The sequence below is a fragment of the Coregonus lavaretus genome (assembly GCF_964263955.1).
Source record: "Coregonus lavaretus genome assembly, chromosome: 10".
Classification (NCBI taxonomy): Eukaryota; Metazoa; Chordata; class Actinopteri; order Salmoniformes; family Salmonidae; genus Coregonus; species Coregonus lavaretus.
In genome coordinates, this window is record NC_139997.1 from 32,597,600 (window position 1) to 32,617,275 (window position 19,676).

The 19,676-nt window shown below is 41.4% G+C and overlaps 3 protein-coding genes across 5 annotated transcripts in view; all 3 read right to left on the bottom strand.

Moving 5' to 3' along the window:
• Positions 1-2,048, bottom strand: part of LOC311135997 (coxsackievirus and adenovirus receptor homolog) — a 69,906-nt gene extending 67,858 nt beyond the window's left edge. Inside the window, exon 1 of the mRNA XM_084170047.1 lies at positions 1,888-2,048. Coding sequence (XP_084026173.1) covers positions 1,888-2,038 — 151 coding nt within the window. The 5' untranslated portion in view covers positions 2,039-2,048. The remainder of the gene's footprint in view (positions 1-1,887) is intronic.
• A 641-nt stretch (positions 2,049-2,689) lies between these two features.
• Positions 2,690-10,784, bottom strand: LOC311136677 (protein BTG3-like). Of its 2 annotated transcripts, none has more exons than XM_084170893.1 (5): positions 10,696-10,784; positions 9,833-10,039; positions 9,499-9,636; positions 3,536-3,740; positions 2,690-3,399 (listed from the first exon to the last, which is right to left on the bottom strand). In XM_084170893.1, the coding sequence occupies exons 2-5, from the start codon at positions 10,006-10,008 to the stop codon at positions 3,175-3,177; spliced, it is 744 nt and encodes a 247-aa protein (XP_084027019.1). In that variant the 5' UTR covers positions 10,009-10,039; positions 10,696-10,784; the 3' UTR covers positions 2,690-3,174. The 2 variants fall into 2 exon arrangements, with proteins under 2 accessions (XP_084027019.1, XP_084027018.1); XM_084170892.1 differs by having other exon boundaries at positions 9,833-10,042; positions 10,696-10,783.
• Positions 10,785-15,862: 5,078 nt separating this feature from the next.
• LOC311136679 (protein EURL homolog) overlaps positions 15,863-19,676 on the bottom strand; it is a 55,027-nt gene continuing 51,213 nt past the window's right edge. For both annotated transcript variants that reach the window (XM_084170895.1, XM_084170896.1), the window contains exon 5: positions 15,863-19,571. In XM_084170895.1, the coding sequence (XP_084027021.1) occupies positions 19,396-19,571 (176 nt within the window). In that variant the 3' untranslated portion in view covers positions 15,863-19,395. The remainder of the gene's footprint in view (positions 19,572-19,676) is intronic.

The following is a 19,676-nucleotide window of genomic DNA, read 5'->3' on the forward strand; positions in this document are numbered from 1 at the left end:
CCCAAATGATGGGCCCATGAAGCCATTATGATGGTAATGAGCCTCTACTCATGTAGAAAAATGTATTGCATTAGAGAAAAATGCACTGCTGGGAAAGTATAACAACACCCCTAACCAGACCTTTAAACATTACCCTCCCTGTCCCAGGGCTTTAATACAGCATAAAGACTTGTGCCTGCCTGTGTAAACGAAGCACTTCATTATTGCAGGGGTTTATCAGTAACCAGTGGAGCGGAATGTCATTGCCCTAACCATGGCTCCATCCGCAGTGGCAGCTCCCCTTTAAAAGCTCAGGGAACCTTTGAGCTACAGAACACAGGCTGATACTAACAGCAACACAATCTATCTACAGTACCATAGTTTCACTTCTGTGGTGAGAGAGGGAGGGGTGAGCTGGTTTCAGTGGAAATTCCAGGACAGTGACAAGTGTGCAAGTGACACACAAATAATAATAGGAGTGCTAAATTCCCCTCCAGCAGTGAGCTCCCATCTAGCAATAATACAAACTGTCTAAAGGGCATCCCAGATGACAAACGTTTTAGCTGTATTGTTTAGTTTTATTTTATAGGTAATCAATGTTAACAACCCATCAGCCAGACCTGCTGATAATAAGAGGGCGATGTCCATCCCAACTAGATGTCATGAGAGTCAAAACGCATTTCAACAGTTCCCAGACAGTTCAAGCAGCGTTTCTACATGCATCTCTGGCCTCAATATCTTTTCATCACTGATTCATAAGAGCAGGACAGTGTGTGTTGTAGTGGCAGATTACTTTGGGGAGGAATAGTGACAGAAGTGTGGGATATTATTAGCAGGCAGGCAGGAGAAAATGGACCTCAACAAATCAATCCTCATATCTTAACTGGTGAAGGATTGTGAATTAAAACGAATTAAGCCCTCTCTGTTCTCCATCCATGCGACTAAAGGAAACATTAATACCAAAATGGGTTACACTTACTGTTGGCCTAATAGTATAAAGTTCCCACTCACATACAGTAACAACATATTTCAGGGACATGAATGTGGGACGATACTCATCAAACAACACGTGATTAAGATTAATTTCTGTCTGGGCTTAGAAAGCACCTACATGGCATTTAAGACCTTCGGACCCCTGCCTAGCGCGGGAGGGGGGATACAGTTTAAATTGTCTTGGCAGATGGCAGACAGAAAACGCAGCACTTTGAAGCCCTTTACAGGTTTTAAGGCGGATCAGGCTATTGTGTGAGTGTTAACTACCAGTTGCTAAACAAAAACAGCTAACGTTAGGTAGCGTTCAAAAATGCTTTGCAACGTGATGTAGGAAAACAAATATCCCACGATGTAATGTTAACCTCTATCAATTTAGCAACTATGTTAACAGTAAAAAAAAAACGACTTCTAATTTAGCACATTAACCATAATAAGTAAGTTAATTCAATAAACCATGTGTTGAAACATAACGTTACCTAGTTACATGTTATTCAATTCAAAAGCATTTCCAGTAATTTGAATAATAAATAGCTAGGTTACTTTATGCACAATGCGCCTACATTTGGGATTCCAGAATTAAAGCATGGAATTTTTGGGGAATCACACATTTTCACCAGTGTTATTTTGTTAGCTAACGTTAGCTTGCTACAATTTTGAATTCCTTAGTTAACAATACTATGCTAAACTAGTTAGCCATTTTGAATATAAGTAAAAACAGGCGTAAACAAATTAGTATAATCTAAAGTACAGTTATTTTTAAACGTTATTCAATAGAGCAGCCAACCAGTTCGTTATTTTATTCACAAACATCTAGCTAACTTTTTTGCATGTTGCTCGTCGCCAGCACTCTATTTTCGCTCGCGTTTATGAAAATGGAGGATTAAAAAAAAAGTAGCCTGTGGACGCCAAACTTACCTGCGATAAGACTAATCAATACACAGCAGAGGTGGGGTATCGTGAAATACATTCCTTTCTGTCTATTCCAATACTTTTCCTTCAAGACACGGGTGAAAAATAAACTTATGCGGTGCCTCTGACTGCCAGACAAACCACTCTCCCGAAACATCAAAACTCTCCGATCCCTCTACGCCTCAGCAGGTGTATTATAGGAGAGCTGGAGTCTGGACACGTGATTTCCGGAGGGTACCAAAGTCGTGTTTTCCAAGACACTTTCACGCCCCCTGCCGTATTACATGCGTTTACGTTTTACGTTAGTCATTTAGCAGTTACAGTTGGTGCATATTTTTTTTCTTTTCTTTCATACTGGTCCCCCGTGGGAAACGAACCCACAACCCTGGCGTGGCAAACACCATGCTCTACCAACTGAGCTACACGGGACTACAACACTGAATGGACACAGCTTTCTAATCAATGGTTATAGAAATTATAGTAATTTTACTGTTAAACTTTGAAACACTGAACAAGACAAGCTAAAGCTATAAAATAGTTATGAAAAGCTTTAATTGTAAGCCTGACAGTGCACACTTGTTTTTTTATCAGAAAGTCTAAATTCAACAGGTGCAATACAAATATGTACATGCTTCTTTTGACCGTCTGCCATTGACAATATTGTATATGCATATAATATGGTTTACTGTAAGCCTATGGGTCTTTAAAATATAAAGGTGTTAAATATTTACCAGACATGGTCTAATGGTGTGAAGGCAATAAGCATTCAAATTACACAGCAGTAAAATGTATCAAAACAGCAACCGAGAATGATTAGAAAATGTGTTTAATGTCTCATAATTTAAGTGGTTGGCACAATTCATAATATGAGTACACTGTGAATAAATAAAACAAATTCTCATTGGAACAATTGATGGACAGTACAGTAGGTAACATACAATTTTCCCATCAAATATAAATACAGTACATATATCTTCATAGCTATAAAATACATCAAATTCCAATATTCCTTCTCCATTACAACTGTAGATTCCTTTACTCACACGATTACAAATTATCTAAAGTGCAAAGAGTTAATGTTCTTATCACAAAAAAATAAAACAAATTCAAGAGTTTCCAGAGTGACTATTAAACTACTAAAATAGTTTTTAAAAATATGGTCAGTCATGTTAGTGAATTTAGTTTGCTCCCTCATTCCCCTCCAACAAGAACTATATTGCTTGCTCTAGTGGTCACCCTTTCACAGCTCAGGGAACAGGCTAATCCTAACATTAACACTTTCTACAGTGGTCCCTAACAGTGAGCCAGGCCTGGAGTGCCACCCCAGTATCCGTATCCATGCCCCCTTCTGTGGCCAGACGGGGCCCAGTCGTTGTGTCTGAAGGGCTGGGTGGGTCTACCTTGGGTTCTGAAGTCATAGTGAGGAGGACGTGGAGGTCCATTATATCCTTTACCTGGCCACATCTTCTTCTGCTTGGGCACTGGAGGACGCCACAAAGGAGCAGCTGGGTAGATCATCTTTGAACAATAAAACATGGGTCAATTTCAATTATATTTCCCCCATTGTCAGAGCTGACCAAGGAGGTATTCAGACAAGACTGTATGTAACACTAAATTGTTGCAACACAACCTCTATGTTCATTACTTGTTGTACCTGGTATTTGTGGCGATTTTGAGGGAAGGTAAGGGGAGGACGGGTTTCCCTGAGGCCACTATCCTCATCTGAGGAGGAACAAGAGTGGTAGTCAGACGTCACCCTCTCGACAGCGCTGGTCACCTTCTTAGTCACATCCTCTTTGTCATCCTCATCATCACCAGAGAAACTGGCAACAGTGAAAGCAATGTTTTTCTCTCCATACCTGCGCGAGAGGAAAAGAAGCCAACAAGACAATGCTTTGTCACTGAATGTATATCAACAATTTAGTGACTCGACTGGTGACCCAGAGAGGGATTTAACATGAATGGTGTAGCTACAGAGGTAAACATTGGAACCACCAAGGCTGCAAAATGACTCAGGTTTTGTATAGACAGTGGCAAGTCAAATTCAAGGACTTAAGTACTTTTTCAAGCACTAATATTTATTTTTCAAGGACCATCAAATTTGTAACAGTTCCTATTATGAAATTGTTTCTAGTCGCCACCAGACGGCTGTATATAGCCACAAGCTCATAAAAAATATTTATCACCAGTTGTGTTTCACTACATGAGTGGTAAGTCAGTAGTGATGTTGTAATTTGAGTAGAGATTAGCAGTTTTGGGACATGTACTGGTTAACAAACATTTCCTATTCGCATTACTACATAATTCCAGCTTAATGACTATTGCATTACTATTGGGCATCTACTATTTAATAGCTACTAAGTAGTGTGGTGACTATGCAATTGTGTTCATGCTATGTAACATTGTCTAATTGATGTGTGACAAATTTTATTGTCAAACCGTAGCAGCAATAATTTTTGAAGCCACAACAACCTGTTGCTGGAGAAATCAAATTCATAAAATGTAGCTATGGATTAAAGATCAGGACAGTCAATGAGATCAACATGATCGTTTAAAACGTACTCAATGACAACAATAAAACTGAGTGGGAAAAACTTTTAATTTTAGGTTACAGACCAAAATGTACTCATTGAGTGAGTGAGTGTTCACAACGGTCCAGTAAGCTCATCCTTTTTATCTTTGGAAACTGTTGAACTTGATTATGCATTCTCTGGACTTTGGGGTGGTCTCTGCCTACCCTTTCCATTTATTTTTGCAAGTTTCATGTCCTTTTCGAGGCGTCTCTTCTCTTTCAGGTCTTTGTTGTCTCGCTTTTCTTTTCTCTGCCCTCCTGTGGTCCTACATCTAGGTAGTCTTGATATTTCTGGCTGATTTGCAGGAAGATATCATTGGTGGCGTTATGTTGACTTTCTTTAGTCTCTGTGCTGTGTAGGACTGCTCCTTTTTGTTGACAACAGTGAGAGCAGAGCTGACTGCCGAGGCCTATCCGTAGGAAAGCACAAGGACAATTTGAGTTACTGGCCACAGGTCTCGGTTGTTCTCCTTACCCTTCAGACGCTCTAAAAAGAAAGATGTCCAGATTAGTTCTCTGCGGATCATACTCGCTGAACAGACAGTGGTCAACACCACCTGTTGTATGAAGCACTTCAACTGCCTCTGGGCATCGTCACATCATGCCTCAGGAAAACGCTTCAGGTCAACTAAGTTTGTGAGAAGACGTTTGAATTTGCGCTCACAAATTTGCTTCAGGATTCCTTGTCATCCGTTGTGGGATGAGACAAGCGGCATTGTCACAAAACTGGACATGATTGGGGTTTTAAGCATCAACCTCAACAACTGGAGGCACTTCTTTATGTCACTCTGAAACTCAAAAATCCTCCTCTCACTCACTTTGCTAGCCGCTTGTTTAAGCATCATACATGTTGAAAACCCAGAGTCAACTTTGGAGGGGCCCCATGGCCTAATCCTCAGTCACAGTGTATTTCAGGGAGTCTAATGTGTGTCACCTCTTCTTCAGGACTCTGCTCATGACATTAGTCAATAGGTCTGCCCAGTCTGCTGTCAGGAATGGGACTGTCTGTTTGGTAGCTTTGAAGGTACCCTTGAATGTGTTGCTACAGCCAGTGTCAAGTCAAATTCAAGGACTTAAGTACTTTTTCAAGCTCTAATATTTATTTTCAAGGACCATCAATTTGTAATAGTTCACTTATGCAATTGTTTCTAGGTCGCCACCAGATGGCAGTAGCCTCATGGGGGAAAAAATAACTTAGTATTCATCCCTACCGTACAAGTTCTACTCAATAATATGTTGTTTCACTACATACCTCTCATGTAAGTCAGTACCGATGATTTTGTAATTTGAGTAGTGATGAGCAGAGTTTTGGGACATGCCTACTGGTGAACACACATTTCCTATTCGCATTACTACACAATTCCAGCTTATAAATGACTGTTTTTATTGGGCATTTGGGAATCTACTACTTAATAGCTACGAAAAAGCATCCTGCTTCCGACTGGCAGCTTTAGTGTCAACGGTCGGAAGGGCTGTGTTAGGAAAACAGAACGTGAACAACAGGAGCATGGCTGCCACTTGATAAAACGGAATATCGCAGGTGCCCCATGAATGAGGCGATTGGGGAAAAAAAGCTCTAGATGTTGTTGCAGAGAAAAAAGGTCACATGTAGAACTGGCGCCAGCGCAGGATGCAGCGTTGTGTCTTTCCCCCTTCATGTGGCTCTTCAGGGCCGATTCACCAATGCTTGCAATGCCAAATTCTGACTCATTTTTTGCACCTTACACGGTACGGTGTGGGTTGGTTGGGTCCAGTGATGTAGTAGTAAAAAAAAGGTGGATAAACTATACTGAAACAAAATATAAAAACGCAACATGTAAAGTGTTGGTCCCATGTTTCATGAGCTGAAATAAAATAACCCAGATATTTTCCATATGCACAAAAGACAGGATTGAAACATTTGCCAGGCATTTTAGCTATCGATGTGATGTTGTGGTCCTCTGTAGCTCAGCTGGTAGAGCACGGCGCTTGTAACGCCAAGGTAGTGGGTTCGATCCCCGGGACCACCCACACACAAAAATGTATGCACGCATGACTGTAAGTCGCTTTGGATAAAAGCGTCTGCTAAATGGCATATTATTATTATTATTATGTTTGGCGGTGCCTAAACAGTCAGTTCTGTACCTGCCTGGCTGAGTGGCAGTGTGGGTGGAATTAGCGAGCTCGCCTAGCAACCGCAGCGCAAAACAGGTGAGGAAATAAAACTCTGTAGTCTGCCCGGAAATTAATTCACAAGACCAATACATTTATTCTAATATTTTTCATAAACATTTGATCATTATATGTTCTCCTCTCATTTTAATTCAAGTACCAACTTGAGAAAATGCCTGATTGTCAATGTATTCCAGTACTTGAATTTCAGAGTGCCAAATGAAAGTACTTTAAGCACCTTGTGCGAACCCAGTGGGAGAAGTTTGTCTGCCATCGCTTCCTTTACAGTTGTGAATGTAATGCATGTCGGTGTTCTGTAGGATTTGTCGCTTTCGACTGCTTGTACAAATGTTATTAGGTTTGGCAAAACCTCTAAGGCTCTAGTTGCAACCGCTATGTTTTCTACCCAGTGATGTCCACAAAACTGTAGGCAAAACTGAGGAGCCTGTGATTGTCACAAAATCATCCCGTCTTGCAGGGACGTCATTCATCAGTCTATAGAAAGCATTTAATGTGCCCTCTATGTCCCAGTCTATGAAGTCAAATGCATTTCGAAATGCATTGTGGACACTGTGCAAGGAACATGTTCCAATGTCAATTAGCTCTGTCTGCGGCTTCTGCAAAGACATTAGATATGAATTCTGTAAAACTTGTGGTTAACATTTGGTCCATCCATTTAAATTTGTAGGAGGTGAGACATGTTAAGTTGATCTGTCAACTCTGAAGTGAGAAAGACAGTCCTTAGCTGTGCCATGTCCCATAAAGGATGAGTCCAGGTAGTGAGAGTGGTAACCTTGTTGGTTGTGGGGTCTACAAACCTTAAGTGGACATCCATTTGCTTGAGCTGAAGTGGTTTTTTCAGCAATTTGTCAAAAAGCAGCACATAACGGTCGTTGTTCTGTAACTTGTCCAGGAGGTGGTGCCGAAAGTAAGGTGCAAGACCATGATTGATCACGTAGGCAGTCTTCTTTTCCCCACGGGCATATGACTTGGCATTAGCACTGTCAGGAAACATCCAGGGGGAAATTGTGGCATTGTCCTCATGCACTTTTGTAGTGGGAGACGCGTCATTGTCCATAGGATCTCTGCGCGCCATGAATCATTGTTTCGGACCCATGAAGAGAGGTTAGAAAATAACTTGGGTAGAGGAACCTGAAAGCAATACAATTCTGCTCATGTTAGGTTGTATTTGTAATGTACTATCCCTTCGACATTTACACTGAGTGCACAAAACATTAAGGACACCTCTTTCTATGACAGACTGACCAGGTGAATCCAAGTGAAAGCTATGATCCCTTATTGATGTCACTTGTCAAATCCACTTCAAATATGTGTAGATGAAGGGGAGGAGACAAAGGATTTTTAAGCCTTGAAACAATTGAGAGAGTTCTGTGTGTGCCATTCAGAGGGTGAATGGGCAAGAAAATATGCAAGTGCCTTTGAACAGGCTATGGTAGTACAACTCAATATTAGGAAGGTGTCCTTAAAATGTTCTGTACACTCAGTGTATATGCAACTACCTCTTACATTTAATTTTCAACCCTTAAACCCATAGCATATGCTACATACTGCATGTATTTTTATTTCCCCTTCAAACCAATGCCTTTGGCTATATTACCATTGAACAGACAAACCAAACATAAACAAACAAATAGAACAATGACGGTAATTAAAACCATGGTTTAAAGAGAAATTTATTACATGTGTAACGTTATAGCTTGCCATTAGGTGCAGCTGTAGAAACTACTTTCAACAACGGTGCTGAAAAATGATGCCAAGTTCATAACTCAGCAGATCTTGACTGGCTTTGATGGAAAAATTTACTCTTCTGTATCCAGACATGTACAGAGTTCGAGTTTGCAAGCTAACTAGCTAGCCAAATGTTAGCAAGCTGACTACTCAATGTTAGTTAGCTCGCTATTTTAGCCAAGTTGGCTAACGTTTGCTGGCTAGCATAATTTCGCCCAAATCATTCAACACACTCACTAACCCAGATCAACTGCCTTGAAGGAGGCATAGATAAAGTGCTATAGCTATCTAGAAATCATTTAATACTCCAGCTTCAGTTCCCTTAGCTAAGAGTTCTAACTATCTATCTAGCTTAAGCTAGCTGGTAAACTCTAGCTTGCTAACATTAGCTAGTAGGCTAGCTAGCCCTTTTCATCACTCAAATGTGGCTATACAGAGAACTACTTAATGTTTGAAACGTTTCTTTACCTGTTGGTCTGGTTGAGCTGTTGCTGCTGAAGCTCTGGAGGTTGTTGCAGAGAAAAAGTCACAAAGTAGAACTGGTGCCATCCCAGGGTGCAGCTTTGTGTCTTCCCCCTTCATGTGGCTCTTCAGGGCAGATTCACCCATGCTCGCAATGTCAAGTCTTTGACACATTTTGTACACCTTGCATGATGTGGGTTGGTTGGGTCTGGCAACACTCATTCATAAACATCAATATCCTGCCAGGCAGGATTTAACCTACATTTGCCCGGCATTTTAGTGTCATTGTGACGTTTGCCGGCGCCTCATCAGTCAGTTCTGTACCTGCCTGGCTGAAAGGCAGTGTAAGTGGAATGAGCGAGCTCGCCTGGCAACCTGAGTGCGCAACACGAGGGAAAAAAAAAACTGCCTGGAAATGTATTCTTAAGACCAATACATTAAACAAATATTTTTCATATTAACATATTTTATAATTTTCTGTTCTCCTCTCATTTTAATTCAAGTACTTTTTAAGTACCAACTTGAGAAAATGTCAGATTTAAGGTATTCCAGTAATTGAATTTCAGAGTGTGAACCCTGTGACTGCCCATCTCCCAAAGTGAGCACTTGCACACTCCTCGTCATGGATTCAACTCCCTCCAGCCAATGCATACACCAATCCAATGCTTTTAAATAAGACTGACCTGCAACACACCTCCCCTGGATCCACCCACAGGGTGAGTTCTCTGGGCAGGCCAAGGTCCTTGTACTGAACCCCACTCTCCTGGCAGGCCCGCAACAGCTCTGGATCCTCCCTCTGCAACCTGTTCACCCGAATACACCTGCAAAGTAATAGAGTATGCAACACAGACCTTCGATAACTCCAATCATACAAATCACTGCATATCCAAAATACACCCTATTCTTCTTAGGGCATGATGCCCAAGACTAGAGGTTGATAAAACTACTGATATGGTCGTCAAGATAGGGGGAGTGAGAGCAAGGCCACAGACAGGCATCTGATCCATAGCTAATTACCTGAAGGCCTGTCCTTTGCTGGGGTTGTCAGGATACCAATGCCCTCTGAACTTCTCCTGCAGTGCAACAGTCAACCGCTCCACAAACAAGTCCACTTTCTGGGTATCCAACTTTTCCACCTTCTTGAACAGCTTTTTCAGGAAAAACACCACTGCTGCAATCTCCTTCATCATCATGTTTCACAGATGTGTTGTAACGATGGTCCAACTTCTGGAAATATGAGGATTAGTAACTACCACAAATTTTGACCAGAAACAGTAAACTCACAAACAAGTTAATAGCCTAGAAACAGTGGTTTTATCCATCACTTCACCACCATGTCCTTCATATTATGCAAAGTATATTAACTATGTAGCAAGCAAAGCCTACCTAACAACACAAAACAAACTTACAAGAATTCGTTGAATGTAAATATTCAGTTAATTTAATGGGTTAACCATTGTTAAATCCAAACGACATTCCAGTTTGGCGGGACATCTTCCAGAAATGCGCGCTGTGACCAGTGGCTGTGATGCATTATTTCCGTTTAGCCATGTGACCGCCAATCATTCATAGCTGGCTAGCTAACAGTGCTAGCTAGCTAACAACAAAACCCACACAAAAGCTTAAAAAAGATATAGATACATACATTATGTACATATTAATTGCAGACGTTTTGGTGACAAAACTTTTCAAGTGAAGTAACGTTAACGTCATCCTAGCTAGCTACTGTAACGTTAGCTAACGAGAAAATGTTCAAACAGCTTGCTAGAAATAATGATGAATACATTCGTCGGGAAACTAGCTAAGTAAACGTTGTAAAATACACATCAAAATTTGTTATTTGATTATCCACAATAACAATTAAAAGGCCATCATATTACCGTAATTGCTGTTCATCACCATGTGGAAAACTGTTGCCAGCTCAGCTCATGAATGTCTGAACCTCCGTATGAGATCACAACTTGCCCGGGAGGCGGTGCGCGCGATTCCTGGACTAGCCCTACGTCACGGTCGTCACTAGTTATCACAACCACAGAGTCATAATTATGGCTAAACCCCGCCTATTTCTACAATGTATATTTTTATAATCTGATTTTAAACCTAACCGTAACCAAACTGCTAACCATATGCCTAACCCTAACCTTAAATTAAGACCAAAAAGCAAATTTTTGTTTTAATTAATTTTTACAATATAGCCATACTTTGTGGCTGTGGTAACTAGTGACAATCTGACGTCATCCGCAATGAGCAACGCGACCAAAATGGCTGACTTGAAATCATCCTTCAGCTACAAAATAAAGTTAAACAATGTGGGGACGTAATAATGTTGTTTGAAACTATGAAAGTGCGTACTATATTTTAACTGCTCCAAAATTACATTGCGCTGCTTATTAGTACACGTCCTGTGTGAACCAAAATACAGCTGCAATCTTTTTCCACAGGGGGGTGGTCAACCTCCATCTAAATCACTGGCCTGTATGTATCAAATCAGAGTGGGTAGAAACCTTGTAGAAGACTGTACGTAGTTTGGATTATTAATTATCAAAAGGTTTAGAGGGCTCCAGGGTCTCGAGACCACATATTGAGTGTCGGATACATTAGTCTCGGTCTCGGACAGTGAGGACTCGTGTAATTTCTTCCCGAGACCAGCCGAGTAAAAAACTCATAATTTTCAGCTTCCATTCCGTTAGCGCATAAAACCTCTTCGCCAGGCCAAATATATACACTCCTTTCTTAAAACATTATCTTAACAGTCTTTATATCTATTATAGACATGTTTGGGCAGTGGCGAACCTATAGGCCTTCAGTGTGTGCCAGATTCGTGATTCTGAAAGGACAGCAATCGCAATACCAGCACACTAATGTAGGAGAGTGCACTGGGCCAGTGACGTAGTGGAGGGTATATGCAGGTTTAACCATATACCCACACCCGTCGCTATGGGCGGGCCATAGTAAATGCTAACTAAGGCAACAATGGGTATGCAACCAGGTATTGAAAAAGTTTAGTGTTTGTTAGTAGGCTATTTGTGATGCCCAATTGTCGTCATGCGCTTTTTGCATCAGAGGCGTAGACATGGGTGGACAGAGGCGCACCCACTGGGGAGCCAGGCCCTCACAGGCCCACCCAATCAGATTGATGTGGTTTAAGCATGGTCGTGGACTTAAACCATACATTTTTTGTATTTAAAAAAAAAAGGTATGATTTTGAGAGTGAAAATCTGTCTATAGGAAAACTCATATACAACCATAGGAAAATATAGGATTTGAGAACTTTTGGCCCAAATTAGAGTATACCCACTTCTCCAGGCACCACTACACCACTGCATGGGGCCAATGGAAAGACAGCAGTCACACACAGCATAATGTTAAAGGATAAGCAGTCCATGAACTGGGACATAATAAGCCTGTAGGTCCCAATCATAAGAATACAAAAATACAACCACTAAGCATTTCCCAATCAAAATGTACAACTATTACTTCCCGTTGCAAAAAACATTTCACGTTCAGCACACAAAGTAACCGGTGACCTAAAGTTTAAAGTGGAACTGACAGCGTTTTAACTACTTTGCAGATATGAAACAAACAGACAATCATAATATCAGTCAAAAATATCAAATTCCCAGTTTATGCTACAAAACCAACTTTCAGTCATAACGTGGCTGATAGGCTAGCGTATCTATTTATGTAGCAAGCTAAAAACATGGAGCCTAACGTTAGCTAGATAGCTAGCTAGCTACACTACATGGCCAAAGGTATGGCCTCCTGAGTGGCGCAGTGGTCTAAGGCTGTGCCACTAGAGATCCTGGTTCGAATCCAGGCTCTGTCGTAGCCGGCCGCGACCGGGAGACCCATGGGGAGGCGCACAATTGGCCCAGCGTCTTCCAGGGTAGGGGAGGGAATGGCTGGCAGGGATGTAGCTCAGTTGGTAGAGCATGGCATTTGCAACGCCAGGGTTGTGGGTTCGATTCCCACGGGGGGGGGAAATAATGTATGCACTCACTAACTAGATAGCTAGCTAGCTACACTACATACAAGTCGCTCTGGATAAGAGCGTCTGCTAAATGACTAAAATGTAAATGTATGTGGCTCCTCAAACATCTCATTACAAAATTATGTGCATTAATATGGAGTTGGTCCCCCCTTTGCTCCACTCTTCTGGGAAGGCTTTCCACTAAATGTTGGAACATTGCTGCGGGTACTTGATTCCATTCAGCCACAAGAGCATTAGTGAGGTCGGGAACTGATGTTGGGCGATTAGGCCTGGCTCGCAGTCGGCATTCCAATTCATCCCAAAGGTGTTCGGTGCGGTTGAGGTCAGGGCTCTGTGCAGGCCAGTCAAGTTCTTCCACACCGATCTCGACAAACCATTTCTGTATGGACCTCGCTTTGTGCACGGGGGCATTGTCATGCTGAAATAGGAAAGGGCCTTCCTCAAACTGTTGCCACAAAGTTGGAAGCACAGAATGTCATTGTATGCTGTAGTATTAAGATTTCCCTTCACTGGAACTAAGGGACCTAGCCCGAACCATTAAAAACAGCCCCAGACCATTATTCTTCCTCCACCAAACTTTACAGTTAGCACTATGCATTCAGGCAGGTAGCGGTCTCCTGGCATCCGCCAAACCCAGATTTGTTCGTCGCACTGCCAGATGGTGAAGCGTGATTCATCACTCCAGAGAACGCATTTCCACTGCTCCAGAGTCCAATGGCGGCGAGCTTTACCCCACTCCAGCAGACGCTTGGCATCTATGGCCATTGTTGTTCCTAGACATTTCCACTTCACAATAACAGCACTTACAGTTGACCGGGGCAGCTTTAGCAGGGCAGAAATCTGACGAACTGACTTGTTGGAAAGGTGGAATCCTATGACGGTGCCACATTGAAAGTCAGTGAGCTCTTCTGTATGGGTCGTTCTAATGCCAATGTTTGTCTATGGAGATTGCATGGCAGTGTGCTCGATTTTGGTTGGGACAAGTATGCATTTCCAGGCAAGCAGCTGAAGGACGAGGAGGCTACAATTCCCCATCGTTTATCAGTGCAATTTTGACGGCCAACTAGCTGAAAAAGTTTGAGAGGGTTTATCAAATGTTCCTTCGTTAGATTTTAGCTCATCTTGCTCTGGCTAGCATTAGTTGTTGATGTTGTTGTTGTTGATGTGCATAACTGAGGGAGAGAGAGCCTACCTTTTCATGGTTGTTTGATCAATAGGACTGTAAAGTTCCCAAATGTAAGTGAACTACCGTGGTGTTTACATATTTGCAGAAATCCATTCAGGTGTATTTTGTTGCTTTTGGCAAATGCGTTCCAATGATCTAAAGTTGTGCTATTGCAACTGCCTGTAAACACACAGTAAGGTTCAAGGTGAATGATGGCAGGCCCGTGTGGAAAATTACTTGTTTGTATAAAGGCCTACTATAGCTCCGATTGGCTATAGCGCACCGATCTGTGTAGACTCCGGTCCTGACAAGACAGATGTTTTTGTTCGGTTTTATTTACTGCAGTGTCTATTAATTGTCCAAACGCATGACCGCTTTCCCACTCTATATTGCTATAGAATATTCACAAATGCCTTAGTATACGTAATTCCCAAACGTTCTAAGAATTTATGAAAACATGAAGTGTCATTCTTCCTGAGGGTGTATATGAACAGATTTTAATAAGAATTCATGTTGCTAAAATGGTGTCAGTTCCACTTTAAATGCAACAATGTTTCACACACATAAGTTATTTTCAAAGAGATGCCTAACAACAGCAAGCGCGCTGCAATAAAAAACAGTTCCACTGACCAGATGATGATCATTTGAAAGTTAACTTCTTGTTGAAAGTTATTCTTGAAAAGGGAGAAACTAACAAACTACAACAACATCCTCTTTGATAACACCTGCTGCAGCCGCTGCAAACTAGCCGACAACAAAAGCTAACTAGCTAGACTGTGGGAAAACTACTGCTCGCTATTGCACAGTGACCTGTTGACCTTCAAAAAGGCAGCAGTTTCCATACGTTTTTGTAAAAACAGTCGCATCCATTAAGTCAAAATGTGATTGGTTGATTCCACTGTCACTCCAAAATGTTGCCCTAATACATTTGAATGGCAAATGCCTTTATCTAGCTTCTGATGGCCTAGCCAATGGCTGATTGGATCTTTTTTCTCTTCAACCCTTTCCTTTACAGAAAAAACTTAAGAGATTAAATCAGAACATCATTGAAAATATAATTATCATTATAATAATTATTTTATAAATTCTTAGCCCTTCTCTGAAGGCGTAGAAGGCCCATTGTTCACCACGGTGTTTGGGTTAGTAATCATTTGTGGAGTGGCTCTATTTTCCCTCAGCATGCATTCTTTCACTATTCTGAATGTCTAAAGAATCCATATGTTGTTCTGAAATATGAACACAGAAATACTGGACATTTTGAACTCTATTATGGTGGTGATAGACTCCCGAGTGGCGCAGTGGTCTAAGGCTGGTTCGAATCCAGGCTCTGTCGTAGCCGGCTGCGACCGGGAGACCCATGGGGCGGCGCACAATTGGTCCAGGGTAGGGGAGGGAATGGCCGGCAGGGATGTAGCTCAGTTGGTAGAGCATGGTGTTTGCAACGCCAGGGTTGTGGGTTCGATTCCCACGGGGGGCCAGTATGAAAAAATTATGTATGCACTCACTAACTGTAAGTCGCTCTGGATAAGAGCGTCTGCTAAAATGTAAATGTAAAAATGTGATTTGACAAAATTACAATAATAGTCTTGAATTGGACTCGCATTTTTCTGGTCTCGGTCTTGACTGTCTTGGATCCCTTGTCCCCCTCCCGGTCTCAGTCTTGCCCCCACTCTGGTCTTAGTCTTGACACAGACTCGATTTGCTCTGGTCTTGGTCTTGAATCAGTCTCGCTTTAGGTGGTCTCGAACACAACACCGGAGGGCTCTGATTAGAGACAATTGGTAATTGACAAGATATCATAGCATGGTCTCATAAGTTGTTCTGTAGCCAACTCGATTGGTTGTCATACCATGCCTACATCTACTCAGCCAATATGACACCAAAGAAAATGTAAGAAAAATATGATAATTTTATTGAAATATTTTGGAAAAAATACAAAACAATTAGACACATTTCACATAGGCAGTCAGCTCCACAAATAAACATTTTCTACAAAGAAATCCACACAGCACAAGCACAGGCCACACAAATTACAAAATGTAGGATAGTTCGCCCAAATTATAAAAATGTAGGATAGTTCACCCAAATTACATATTGGACAATGATGACAGCAATCCATGCTTTGGTTTAGTTTCCCTGGCACTGTTTCCGAATGCTAACGTTGGAGCGTTTGTGGCACAAATCCCATTCAAGTCCTGATACCGATATTAGCATTTTTTGCACATCATGTTCAAAACATCTAAGTGACTGAGTTTCACAATACATTTGAGATACTTTCGAATGAGTTGGACATAATGCGTGAAAAAGCTTATGTGCCAAATGCTGGAAACAGTGCCAAGGAAATAAAAACAAAACATGCATTGCTGTCATACCTTGTCCATAGACTGCTTACAGGGTAAAGAAAGCAATGTCATTTTGTAACTTGGTTCAACTATCCCTTTAATGTATCAGACCACCAAGAAAATCATGAGTCAAGTCAAATTTAGCAGAAAGGGGAAAGCAATGCAACAGGTATGTACACATATCCAGATACACACACACAGCTAATGACATTCACCCCAGACAGACACAGATGGCTCACGAGTCTTTCCAACCAGGGAAGCAACCGTTCAGACATATATAAAACTTTACCAAACCTATAAACCACTCAGTGGGCAAATCTGAAATGGCACCCCATCCCCTAGTATAAGTGCACTACAGAGTACCACAATATGAGTCACAATAACCATAAAACCAAGCGGTAAAACAGGGAAATGGTTCAAATCGTTCTTCCACCATTCATTTTTCCCCTTAGGGGATTTTTACAAAACCTTATAATAAGGGCTGTGTTTCATGTAGGCTTACCCTGGCGTGATGTTTTGATAACCATGTAAATCTGTATTTACCCTCAAACTACAAATGCCATGATGATCTGGGCGAGACTGCCGAATCGAAGCAAAGGCAACAATCTCTGGATTAACTATCTAATGTTAGCTAAATGTAGTAATGAATAAATTGGATACATTTCTTTAAAAATAGACAATTCTGTGAACTGTCTTGATCAAGTTTTAAATTGACACAATACCTGTTAGCAAAGGTGTCAGCTAGGGATGACGTGCAGGAGCTTGTAGGGATTTGTAGTTTTGCATGATGTCTACTTTGATGCTAATTAGCATTTTTGAATCAGATAAAAGTCACCTTGTCCGAGAGAGATTTACATGGTTATCAAAACGTCACGCCAGGGTAAGCCTACACGAAACACAGCCCTTATTTTAAGTGTTTCTTAAATCCACGATGTGGAAAAATGATTGGAACCATTTCCCTGTTTGACCACTAGGTTTTATGGGTATTATGACAACTCCACTGTGGGGTTCTATAAAGGGAAAAAGGTACTTTTGCAAACACCCAGGAGTCAAATCTCAAACCCAGACTATAGGGAAAATGAGAATGCGCATAAAATGTGTACAACATACCAGACATTTGATGTACACTTACAGCAACTCATGCTCAGAAAAAAACACAGGATAAGAGTCAAAAGCAGAGCTAAAACCTTTCTTGTAAACCCCAAAGGGGTCAAATCTGATCTCTTATAAAGAGGGAGACTAACATTGGGAGATTCAAATACATCACAACCTGATTATAATTGTTTCTTTGTTCCCCAAAATATACAAATTCATTTTGGGCCCAATATATAACTTTCCCAAGAGGCTCCACCTAAGTGGTAAGAACCTCTGCAGTAATTTTAAACCACCACCAGAGGGTGCCTAAATTTCAAATGCACATCAATTATTGACCAGACATAAAATCCATGTTCTTACTACAGCTGTTTCCCAAATATTCATGAACAGTTCATTTGTTTGTCACATTTGTTTTCTTCCAAAATCACTGATCTGACCAGGCTGGATGGGTGAAACTAATCATTATTTGGGTTTTCTTTCCGCTATATTGGTTTCTTTTCTTTTCCGCTATATTGGTTCCTTCCGATCAGTGCCTTTAAAGCAGGAGGCAAGGGAAACTATTGGACACATCCTGTTAAGATAAAACATGATTCGGCAGTCTAGTTAGAGTTCACATATCCATAATTTGAACTCCACACAGCATAGGCCTACCCCCAGAAAATAATTTGTTAAAATAAAGAATAAAATAACATGTAAAAACCAAAGCACATTTGAAACACGCAACCACAAAAGAGTAAAACAATATTAAAATAATTGCCTACATAAATTCAGTCACACAACATAACATCAACTTGACGTCTGTCTGAAACCAGGGGAGAAGTGTTGAACGGTTCATAACATAGGACATTACAGCTAAACCTGTTATAGAAGTTTATAATTGAGCCACATTTCAAGTGAATTTGGTATCAGTGAATTCTATTGCATTTCACTATCAATTCTAGTTGGTCTAGCGTGGCCTATACTTGTAGGCCACAAGTAAAATAATAAATACTGACATTTACTGCCCTGAAGCAAATAAAATACTTTGGTTTGGCGATTGGACCATATTACGCTTACAGAGTTGAGCCTTCTCTGCTATCAGCATGCATTTCATGTCACTCCCTTGTTCAACTACAGGCATGACTTGTGCTCGACAGTCATAAAATACCTTACCAGTTGAAATCAAGAGAACTTAAGTTAAGACTATCAGAGAATAGCATTTGCAGCATGCCACTAACAAAACAAACATCAAAATTCAACCCCAATCCATAACTGGCTAAATAATAAAAGCAACAAACTGTAAACCGCTGGACTTAAAATCCCACCTCCACTTAGAACTAGATTGTGGGTGATGTAACATAATTTCTTCAAACCTCAAGAGTAGGTTTCACTGCACGGATTACAAAATAAAATCTCACTCCTCCTTTCGTAACAGTTACCAAAGCAACAACAGAATAAATCAACCAAATATTTGCTGAAGAGGAGCGAGGAAATGGTGTGATTAAAATAACAAAAGAAAGCTCAAATGTAAAAGATATGAGGAAAACCAAAAAATTAAATGTTGGTGAAAAGAAAACAACTTTAGCTAGATATATGCAAACAAGATCTTTCTCATGTCACTGAATCAAATACATTTGAATAGACATTCTTTAAAAAATACTTTATATCTGCATAGGCAACAGGTCCACCAACAGCGAGGATCAACAACCCACAGTTCCCATTTGGAAGTCGATGGATCCCAAGGTCCTTCAATTTTATTGCCTTTCCTCAAGCCCCTTATTCAAGTACTGCAGTCAGAAAGCCTTAAGCATGATGAGAGGAGGCCATGTCCATTCCTCTGGGACAAACCACACCTCGCAGCAAGTCTTTCGCAATACAAAGGGCACTGGCTACAGTGGCCAGCCTGTCTGTCTGTAGCCCTGGGAGTGAGACAGCCAGCCCCCTGAGAGAGAGACAGCCAGCCCCATGAGAGAGGCAGCCAAGCCAGGTAGGTACCCCCAGACTCCCCTCACTCCACGGGGGCATTGCTGCTGGCCTTGACCCCGGACCCGGCTCGGCTGATCTGCAGCCAGGGCAGCTTGGCACAGTTCTTGAAGAGCTGCTCGATGGCGATGTGACGAACGTGCAGCTCCGACGCCAGCGAGTCTTTCTCCTGTACAGCCCCCGTCAGCTCCTCAAACACCTCTGTAGGGAGGGGGAGGCAGAGATCAGTATACCACAGGGTTAACACACACACACACACACACACACACACACACACACACACACACACACACACACACACCTCTG